Source organism: Oryza glaberrima, chromosome 4 (genome assembly GCF_000147395.1).
Source record: "Oryza glaberrima chromosome 4, OglaRS2, whole genome shotgun sequence".
Lineage (NCBI taxonomy): Eukaryota > Viridiplantae > Streptophyta > Magnoliopsida > Poales > Poaceae > Oryza > Oryza glaberrima.
In genome coordinates this window covers 19,003,596-19,012,891 of record NC_068329.1, presented here as the reverse complement: position 1 = coordinate 19,012,891, position 9,296 = coordinate 19,003,596, and the positions used below count along the sequence as shown (strand labels likewise).

Below are 9,296 nucleotides of genomic sequence, written 5' to 3'. Positions count from 1 at the left end.
CTGCCGCCTGCGTTTCTCCGATTTCTCCCCCCTCCGTCCTCCTCTCGCCGTCGCTGCCTCGCCTCCGGCCCGCGCCACCGGAGCCCGGCGAGGCCGCCGGGCGCGCGCCGCTCGCTCCGCCCCCGCTGGAACCTCCGACTCCGCAGCTACTCCCCCGGCGAGCGTCGCCTTTTTTGCGGCGCGCCGTCGGCCGTAGCGTTCCACCGGGGCCCGGACTTCTGGGTGAGGCCGCCTCGGGAATAATGATTTGCTCTCTTCCGCCGTCGTGTTGGGCTGTGGGGTGGGTGACGCAGGATCGCGGGTTTGAGTTGTGCGGTTTTGTTCGTACCCGAGGGTGGTACGGACTACGGAGGTGTCAGGTTGGCGGTTGGGTGCGGCGGGGGTGGTGTTGTGTTGTGTTGTGTTTGGGGGTTGGGTTAGGGTTTGGAGCCGCTCGATTTGGGGGGAATTGGGGTTTTGGGGATTCGGCGTGGGGAATGGGAGAGCTTCGGTGCACTGAATGGGGGTTTTGCGGGGAGCTTGGGTTGATGATTTGAAGGTGGGGGGCATTGGGTGGTGAACTGGTGGTTTACCCCTAGGTGTTCTCAATCCTTCAATCGGACGTGGATTGGAGCTGAGGAATGACTACTTCATGCTGCATTCTTGTCTGCTAAAAGTGGCTACTCTGTTTCTACCATAAATTTGTGCTTGTCGACCGAACCGAAGGATGGAAATGATAAGTGTGTTTTGTGGCTGTGCATTCGGGGGCTTGTTAGTTCTTGCGGTATAGGGATATCAACACGTTGCTGCTGGATTAACGAAACATGAAGGGTGTATTGTTGACTTAGTGTTAGTGCAGCTACACCAAGTAAAAGAACTAGTTGCTCATTGGATTTATGAGTGTTGCGGTGCTGCATTTTAGTTCATATTTGTGTGGTTACATCAGATAAATGTTAACTCATCACTGTTTAATTTTGTTGTGAAGATTAGCATCCACGTGAAGCGTTCTAAGTCGGATTGACACAAACGACAAAAGAAAATTGTATTGACTTTTTTTAACCATTTGGTGCTAAATGTGATAAACTATCATATCCCATGCAGTATTGAACTAATGTTATGAAAAATTTGACACTATATGATATGCCATATCTTCTTATAAGAGATTCATGCTTTATCTGTGATTTGGCTGTTGCTAATTTAGAGCTTCCCATGAAGAAGTGAATAGTTTAAAAACTTATGGAGGTGTCTTTTGTTGAATTACAGGGATGCAATGCCTCTCTTAAAAAGGAGACCGTTCTTCTTACTGGATCCGCCAAAGGACTTGAATCCAGAGGACAAGGTGTTCCAAGTTCGGTATACCAAGGAGATATTCCGAGATTACCAGTATCCTCTTTCATGCCTTAATGGCTGCTTATTGAGTTGTCCTTTATATGAAGAATAATTTCCATTCTAATCTGATATTATGTACTTGTATTAGATTATGTTGAAGTAATATGGTTATGTCCTTGACTATTGATTAGGGAATACCTGAATAGGGTAAACCTTTATCGTGAAAGAGTTTGGACATGTAAGGTGTCTGGAAAATCAAATTTAACATATGAGGAAGCGCTGGTCTCAGAGCATCATGCTGCAGAGAAGGCTCAACAGTTGCCAAGAGAGTTAATAGCGCCTGTTCTACATATGATTCAATACAGTATGACCACCAAGCTTTTCCTAAACCTGTTACAGTTCTTGGCAGCGTTATTATGATTGCACATTTCCAGAAAATGCAATGATTTTTTATTTCTTTATGGTGCACACTGTTGGTCTGTGTCCAAATTGATTAGTATTCTGTCTATGCATTTTCTCATTTTTCCTGTGCTATATGAAGTTTGACTGAGCTAATACTGTTTGAAAGATATATTAGGTCCGTAGTTTTCCCCTTGGGGTGTAGTGTAACACGCAGAAGGCTTTCTGTGTGACAAATCTCTCTTTTTTATAATTTTGATGAGATGTCGTCCTGTAATTGTGCGCCCATGTGGAGGTTGTTTGCCTAGTCCTCAACTTCACTATAGTTTGCAAAAGGGACAATCTGTGACTTATTGATCTACTGTATATTTAGTATCTGTACTATATTATTGGTGTTTTGAGTGGTATCACTGATGTGTATCATTAGTGTTCTTATATAGTTTTTTGAATTCTCTTCTGTGAAGGCAAGTTAATTATTCCCTTTACAATATTTTGGATTATTTGATGATTTTGATAGAGTGGAATTTCTACTACATTTGCTTCAGGCACTCTTAGCTTGACTGACCTTGTCAACAAAATATACAGTATTCTCCAAGAAGACTTTTTTGAAGGATTAGAACTAAATGGTAGAAAAGATGGTTCTGTGTCTGCTTGCAAGATCTTAAAGGTTATTATTGGCTCTGGTAACACCAAGATGTATGAGGTGGGTTGGATTGGTCAGGACAATGCAGTGACTAACACTTCAGTTCTTCAAGCCGATGATCTAGTAATTCGCAAGAAGGCACGTGCTAGTCGTAGCATGCTGAAAATATATATTAGGGAGTCAACATCACAGAATTCCCCATGGATTATACATGCAAATCTTGCAAAGAAATATGGAATACCCACTGAGCCCCCAAAAGACTTATTGGTAACCATCTTCCCTCATTTTATTTACTGTGTTCCTTATTATCTTAAACCTAAAGAAACCATGGCTTGTAGAATGGTCAAGGGTTGCCAAAACTGAGGAGAGGACTCGAGAATGGAACCACAGATGATGTCAGAAAAAAATTGAAGAAAGGTGACTTAACAGATAACCATGTCATCCTCTCAGTTCATTTGATGTTCCATACAACTACATTTTTGCCCAGCTTCTTATTGTTCACTTTTTGCATGACTATGCAGGTGAGCCAATTGATGATCTTTTATTAAGGCCTACAGCAGATGATCCCAGTCTGTCAAAAAGACGTCCACTGTCTACAGATTTCAGAGTGCCTGTAGATTCTGTTGGGGATCTACTTATGGTTTGGGACTTCTGCATGACTTACGGGAGGATTTTATGCTTGTCTCCATTTTCCCTCTCGGACCTGGAGAATGCAATCTGCCACAAAGAAAGCAACCTTGTTCTTCTTGTGGAATTACATGCTGCACTCTTCCATTTGCTCATTAAAGATGGAGGCGGGTATTTTATGTTTCTCCAGAACAAGAGAAGGAAATTAAAGGTGACTTTGCCTTATCCATCATTTAAGCATGCATATTTTTTTGTCCTTTCTTGTTAACTTGCACTATGCGTAGGTAACATTGGTCACCTGGGCTGAGTATCTATGTGATTTCTTGGAAATGACAAGTAAAGAAGAATTCTCCAGTAGTTTATCAACTGTAAGAAGGGGGCATTATGGACTTGTTCACACTGCCGTGAAGCTTAAAATTCTGCAGGAACTGGTAGATGAAGCCATAACAACTTCTGCTGTAAGACAGAATATAGATGAAAAGATTGACCAGCAACAAGCTATTGCAGCATCAAAAAGAGAGCTTGCTAGAAATAAAAAGGAAGAGCATAAGCTGGCCATGGAAGGGGTGACAGAAAAGGAAATGAGTCAGACAGATGCTGCAGAAAATGTCAACGGGAATGTAAATGGTCAGGTTGTGGAAAAAGAAGGAAAGGAGAAGAAAAACATTTATGCCAACAAGATGGGAGAGGGGAAAGTACATCCTGTGAGAACCTATACCCTTCTTCATGTGAACTTGCATGTGCACGTTCATTCTTACATATGCAAATGCATGTCTCTGCTGAAGCTATCCATGACAGCAGGTGCAAGTCTTGTTGCTAATCTTTGCTTTTTCTGCATAGCAGAGGCACCTTGGAACAGAAATGGAGAAACAATCTGTACAAAGCAATTCCCTTGGAAAAGACAGGTACTACAACAGATATTGGTATTTTAGGCATGAAGGACGACTTTTTGTCGAAAGTGCAGATTCCAAAGAATGGGGTTACTACAGCACTAAGGAAGAGGTGATCACTTTACAAACTTTGGGAATCCCTATGTTTTATTTTCTGGCTAACAGTTCTGTTTCAATTTGTAATCCACAGCTTGATGCGCTTATTGGATCGTTAAATGTTAAAGGCATAAGGGAGAGAGCACTGAAACGGCAGCTTGATAAGTTCTATAATACGATAAGGTGCTCAATTTTCATTCAAAGAAAAAAATATAAGATAATTCACTCATTGCTGTAGTTGGGTACTTTTTGCATGTTTGATGGTTGCTTCTGTTAATTTTTGGAAGTGACAGATTAGCTGGAAAGAAGTTAATCATCCCATGTCAATTTTTTGAAGGCCTACATCTAATTTTTTTAAAAAACAAAATGTTATTTAATGTAGATAATGGTCCAGAATGGTCTTTACTGGTGGAACATTCAGTTCAAGGCCTAAATAACACACCGTAGCCTCCATTTTTCACTGAATGGACGCGCTATACTTGCTAGACATGATCGAAGCTCCTAAAAATATATCTTGAAAGATTAATCATCGAGTGTAGGTTTTTTGAGACCTGTTTGCCTTACAGTTGCAGTCTTTATTTGTACAAGTAAAATGTTCTTTGTGTGTTTCTCAAACATGAAGGAAACCTTAAGCATGGGCACCATATGCTCTCATGTTACTTTTCAGCCTGTGGGCATTGGACACTTAGGCTACCGTTTTGTTTTATTATGGTGAACTCTTTGCTCTGTTTGTTTAGCAATTGACCTTTGTGTTGGCCGATGTAGTAATGCTCTGGAAAAAAGAACGAAGGACGTCACCCAGAAAATGCTACTCCAAGAGGCTGCACTGCGGCGATCCTCTCGTGTACAGGCCCAACCAAGGGATAACCCTTCGATGTTATTCCTCAAGTATGTCAACAAATGGAAGGAAAACTGAGCTCTTACTGGTTGATATGATACTTGATAGGTTGACATCTTCTTTTTCTTTTTTACTACCTACCCTTTGAACCCTTGTAGCGGTTTGTTTTGGGTCCTTGATAGCTGTTGATACACCAAAAGAGGAAACCTGTCATTTAGACATAGTCGGCTTAGGCGAGCTGCTTGAAGGAAAGATCGCATTCGAGTGGAGTCATGCTGCTATAAGCTGATGATCCCATATCCATTTTGGAGGATTGGGTAACTGAGAGTTGTTAAGCAGTAGAAATCCTCTGTATAGTGAAGAGAGTGCAGAGGTCCATCCGTTGTATGGAACTATGGATATGATTGTTCCGCCTTGTCGAGTTCCATGAATCTATACCATTACCTGTTTATTATCAACTGTTCTGTTTTGTTGTCTCGTTATTATGTTTTGTTTTAATGAGAAAATTAGGCTCTAATCTTCATATTCTGTTTTATAGTGAGAAGTTGGTTTTGTTCTTGCATTTGTACTTTTTTTAAGGGTCCACGGGAGATATTGGAGGAACAGGTATCTACTAAATCCTAATGTAGTATATTTCTGTAAGAGTTAATCACATCTATATGATCTTAGAAAAAAAATAAGAGGATTTCTGGTGAATGCCAACCAAATTTCAACCACTCCACTGCACAACCGATCGAAATTTTTACATCACAATATTTAAATTTAAATATTCACATTATTTCAGTTCCCAGAGCAAATACATTACGCCAGATTTAACTTACACCCAGGTGCAATTGAGCACATCTATCCATATTAGCCCTGCACCCAGAATCGACACACTGAAATTTAATTAGCCTACCAATCAACACCTATGTAAATTCATGTACAAAATGCCCAATATTTCCTACCCATATAAATTTACATTCCATAATCCGTATTGTAATATACATTAACAAAACTACACAAACCCTATTCTGCTAATCACAAGGCAAGCGCCTTGTACCATTGTCCATGGACCTTCTCTGATATCGCTGCCATCTTCACCAGCACCTCCCCGGCCTTGACAACCCTGTCGGCGAGCTTCGCCGCGGCGAGGCGTCGCAGCGGCGCTTCGGCCAGCTTCTTGCCCTTGACGCCGCCGCCGCCGAGGACGACGCCGCGGAACGCGCAGTAGACCGCCCGGGACACCTTGCCGAAGACGACGTCGCCGGCCTGGAGGCTCTTTAGGAGCATCTTGGTCGCGAGCTCCGCCGTGGCCTGAGCCTGCTTCTCCGGCAGAGAGAGAGAGCCGACCGTCGCCAGAGAGCTCGCCATCGCCTCCACGATCTCCTCCGTCGAAGCGTCGGGGTTGCTGTCGAGGAGCTTCACGAGAGCGTCGTAGAGCTCCGAGATGGCGTTCTGCAGCTCCGGAGCAGCGACCTTCGACACCAGAACTTGATGCAGGACGAGAATGCTGGAACAGACAGACATGGTAGATTGATTTCAGTTATCACATGCATCAAGTATAAAAATCAGTTGTTCTGAATGGACAGATTTAGTTCAAAAGTTCAAGGTGGAGAATATTTATTTACCTCGACGCGATCACAATCACCTTCTGAAACTGATCTTGCACAGCCCTCAACCTCGGCAGATTAATTTGGAAGGTCTCAGGGGTTGACTGCATGTTCAGGCCCTCCACATTGCTGATAAGTTGCAACAAGCCAACCCTTGTCAGCTTGTCGATCTTCTCACCCTTGCATTCTGGGAGACCAGAACCGCTAGCTGCGGACGAAGAAGCCTGAGCCATTGGAGCACCGTGACCAGCTCGAAGTGCCGGAACAACAACGCGTTGAGCCTGACAAGACGGGTTAAAATTCAGTGTCAGTCAGAGAAAAACTTAAGACTGCTGCCTATGCTAATACAACCGTAAAAATTGTTGTGATCGTAGAGAGACTTACATAATCTGCTGGCAAAGCTTGGAGAGACTCCAAATGTGAGCTCCACTCTTGTTCCACGATGCTCTTCGTTGCCGAAACCCACTGCTTAGTTATAGGGAGAGACGCTGATGCATTAGCAGGAGGTCCATAGCGATCCGCGAAAGCCTTCTGCAGGTACTCCACTCCGGCAGAGCCTTTTATGATTGGTTGCATGAGCTGGATGCGAGCCTTGCTAACTTCAGATTGCAGTTGCTGTTAAATCACAGAAAAAATGTTAGGAAAACACGGCGCAAAGTAAGTGCAATCTATGTCAGGACTAAGTCAAGGTGTTAACATTGAACAAACCTTTATTTCTTCGAGAGTGAAACGCAGGCCCTTGATGACAGCAATGACAAAGGAGCTGATGCCATTGTCATTAACTTCGGAACTTGCAGCCAACTCGTTCAATAATTTCTCATGACTCCTCTTCATGTCATCTTCCTTTGCAGGGGCAGATAGTTTCCTGATCATATCCAGGGAGTAGTGCATAATCTGCCCCAGATATCGCGTGTCCTGGGAGCCTGACTCGAGCACCTTTCATCCAAAAAAAAAAAATAACAACATTAATTCAAAATATACTGGGTTTAGCAAAAGCAAATTAATACCAACTATTTTATTTTGTCAAGACCACCGATTCCTTACCTGTGACAAAATTTCGAGGTCAATGTTCTCGAGGATTTCCTCCTTCAACTCCTTGGAAGCCAACTCATGTAATGAATCCCTGACTTCCTTCACGAGGTTAGTTAGTTGGGTATAATCTGGTTTGTCCCCTTTCATCGAATCAGTAACCAGATCCCAAAACGCTTTCTCCATCGTCGATTTCACTTTGGCCTGAAACTCCTTCTCCGCGGAACTGACGTTATCAGAGTTGCCACCAAAAGAAACATCGTCCTCGTGAAGCATCTCATTGAGCATTTGCTCATTGTCCGTCGGCTGTTTCATCAGAGATGAACTGCTTGACGATGAAGCAGCTCCAGGCAAAGATTGGGCAGTGAAGCTCGATCCAGACGAACCAATGCTCAAAGGAGTAGATACGTTTGCAACTGATGCAGCTAATGGGTTTCCGCTCTCCTTCGCCTCAAAGAACTTTGACCTTGTGTCCGAAAGAGCAGAGTTCATCCGCTCGATGCCTGCATCGCCACTCAGTTGATGAACCTTCTCTCGTAACAGCTTCTGATCATCAGCAACCTGTTTCTGAATCGCCTTCATATCATGAGAGAGGCCATTATGTGACTGCCCATCTGAACTTAGCTTGCACGTCTGCATCATCGACAGCTCAAGCTTGCACGCAGCCCGGAAAAGATCGTCCTCCAGCGATTTCGCATCCTTCAGTTTCCACACCACAAAGCAGTAGAGGTAAGCGCACCATGCTCTATCGAAATCGGCCAGCTGAGCACTGAACATTTTCTGACCGGCAGCAGCATCAGTCGATTGCTTCTCAAGCACAGTCTTAACCAATAGCTCAAACTCCTTGACAAAGCTTCCTGCAGAATCCATAAGTAGCTTCTCCTTCTCCCCTTGTCCACTCAACACTGCACCCGGATGAGCCAGGATCATGTAGGAGCAGAGGACTACCCTCAGCGAGTATCGAGACGCGCTAGCAGCAGCAGCAGCAGGTGGTGGTGTCTTCTTCTTCTTTGGAGATCCAAGGTGTTTCAGGAGGTGATCGATGTTTATGACCGGCGATGAAAGAAGAGGCAAGAGTTTCTCGAACCGGTCGAGCACCGCCTTGGTGGCCTGGAGCGTCGCCGGAGACTGCATCAGCGTGGCCAGGTTTTCGAACGGCATGGATTTGACGGACGTCTCGTTGATCCCCAGGGCGTCGTAGGCTCGGACCGCCGGTAGCTCCATCGCCACCACCGCCATCTCTCCCTCCCTCGCGCGCCGATCGACGAGACGACGATGGTGGCGACGAATCTCGCGCGCGCGCAAGCAAACTCGCTTCCTTCGCTGCTTTACTGTTCCTCTCCTCTCCTCGACTTCTTCTTGGTTTTTCTCTCTCTCCCTCGAGAGAGAAGAAGTTGGGTTTGTTGTGTTACGCTTTCCTCTGTCGTTTGAGGTGGCAATATATACACAGCGGGTGTGGGGGGAGTATTCGGAAACGGATTGGGAATCCCGAGGCGGATCGGACGGCGAGGAGGGGGGTCCGAGACGGAGATGGAGGACGCGGGGAGGCCCTATTTTTCCGGGTTTTTTTTTCTTTTCTCGGTTTCCTCTCGGTATTTTTGTTTTTTTTCTCTTCTTTGGGTTTTTTAATACGTGTGTACGTACGCTTTTTTTTGGGTTTTTTCTCTCCTTTTTTACTATTTTTTAATATTTGCATCTACAAAGATTGTATAGGTACGTAGTATCTCACATTTACACAGTTTGTAGTTTTTTTATTGGTTTTTAATACATATGTAAAGTTTGTATATGTACGTTTACAAAGGTTATATACGTGTATATATTTTTTATTCACTAAAAATGTATACATATAAAAAATTAAATATATCTATATTTTT

The 9,296-nt window shown here is 43.9% G+C and overlaps 2 protein-coding genes across 3 annotated transcripts; one reads left to right on the top strand and one right to left on the bottom strand.

Annotated features, from left to right (window-relative positions):
• LOC127771894 (uncharacterized) lies at positions 1-5,321 on the top strand. 2 transcript variants are annotated; one of them, XM_052297840.1, is made up of 10 exons: positions 1-222; positions 1,243-1,362; positions 1,500-1,672; positions 2,253-2,617; positions 2,689-2,767; positions 2,872-3,188; positions 3,262-3,681; positions 3,818-3,979; positions 4,058-4,146; positions 4,729-5,321. In XM_052297840.1, exons 2-10 carry the CDS (start codon positions 1,250-1,252, stop codon positions 4,877-4,879), a joined length of 1,869 nt encoding a protein of 622 aa, XP_052153800.1. In that variant the 5' UTR covers positions 1-222; positions 1,243-1,249; the 3' UTR covers positions 4,880-5,321. The 2 variants fall into 2 exon arrangements, with proteins under 2 accessions (XP_052153800.1, XP_052153801.1); XM_052297841.1 differs by having other exon boundaries at positions 3-222; positions 3,821-3,979.
• An 81-nt stretch (positions 5,322-5,402) lies between these two features.
• LOC127771893 (uncharacterized) lies at positions 5,403-8,725 on the bottom strand. Its single transcript, XM_052297839.1, has 5 exons — positions 7,438-8,725; positions 7,102-7,329; positions 6,778-7,008; positions 6,412-6,674; positions 5,403-6,293 (listed from the first exon to the last, which is right to left on the bottom strand). Exons 1-5 carry the CDS (start codon positions 8,659-8,661, stop codon positions 5,822-5,824), a joined length of 2,418 nt encoding a protein of 805 aa, XP_052153799.1. The 5' UTR covers positions 8,662-8,725; the 3' UTR covers positions 5,403-5,821.
• Between the last annotated feature and the right edge of the window lie 571 nt (positions 8,726-9,296).

Coding starts and splice junctions, on each gene's coding strand:
- LOC127771894 (XM_052297840.1), top strand. CDS start 1,250: ATGCCTCTCTTAAAAAGGAGACCGTTCTTCTTACTGGATCCGCCAAAG. Junction 2,768..2,871: donor CAGAAAAAAATTGAAGAAAG/GTGACTTAACAG, acceptor ATGACTATGCAG/GTGAGCCAATTGATGATCTT. Junction 4,147..4,728: donor AAGTTCTATAATACGATAAG/GTGCTCAATTTT, acceptor TGGCCGATGTAG/TAATGCTCTGGAAAAAAGAA.
- LOC127771893 (XM_052297839.1), bottom strand. CDS start 8,661: ATGGCGGTGGTGGCGATGGAGCTACCGGCGGTCCGAGCCTACGACGCC. Junction 7,009..7,101: donor TCACTCTCGAAGAAATAAAG/GTTTGTTCAATG, acceptor GTGATTTAACAG/CAACTGCAATCTGAAGTTAG. Junction 6,675..6,777: donor AAGCTTTGCCAGCAGATTAT/GTAAGTCTCTCT, acceptor CCGTCTTGTCAG/GCTCAACGCGTTGTTGTTCC.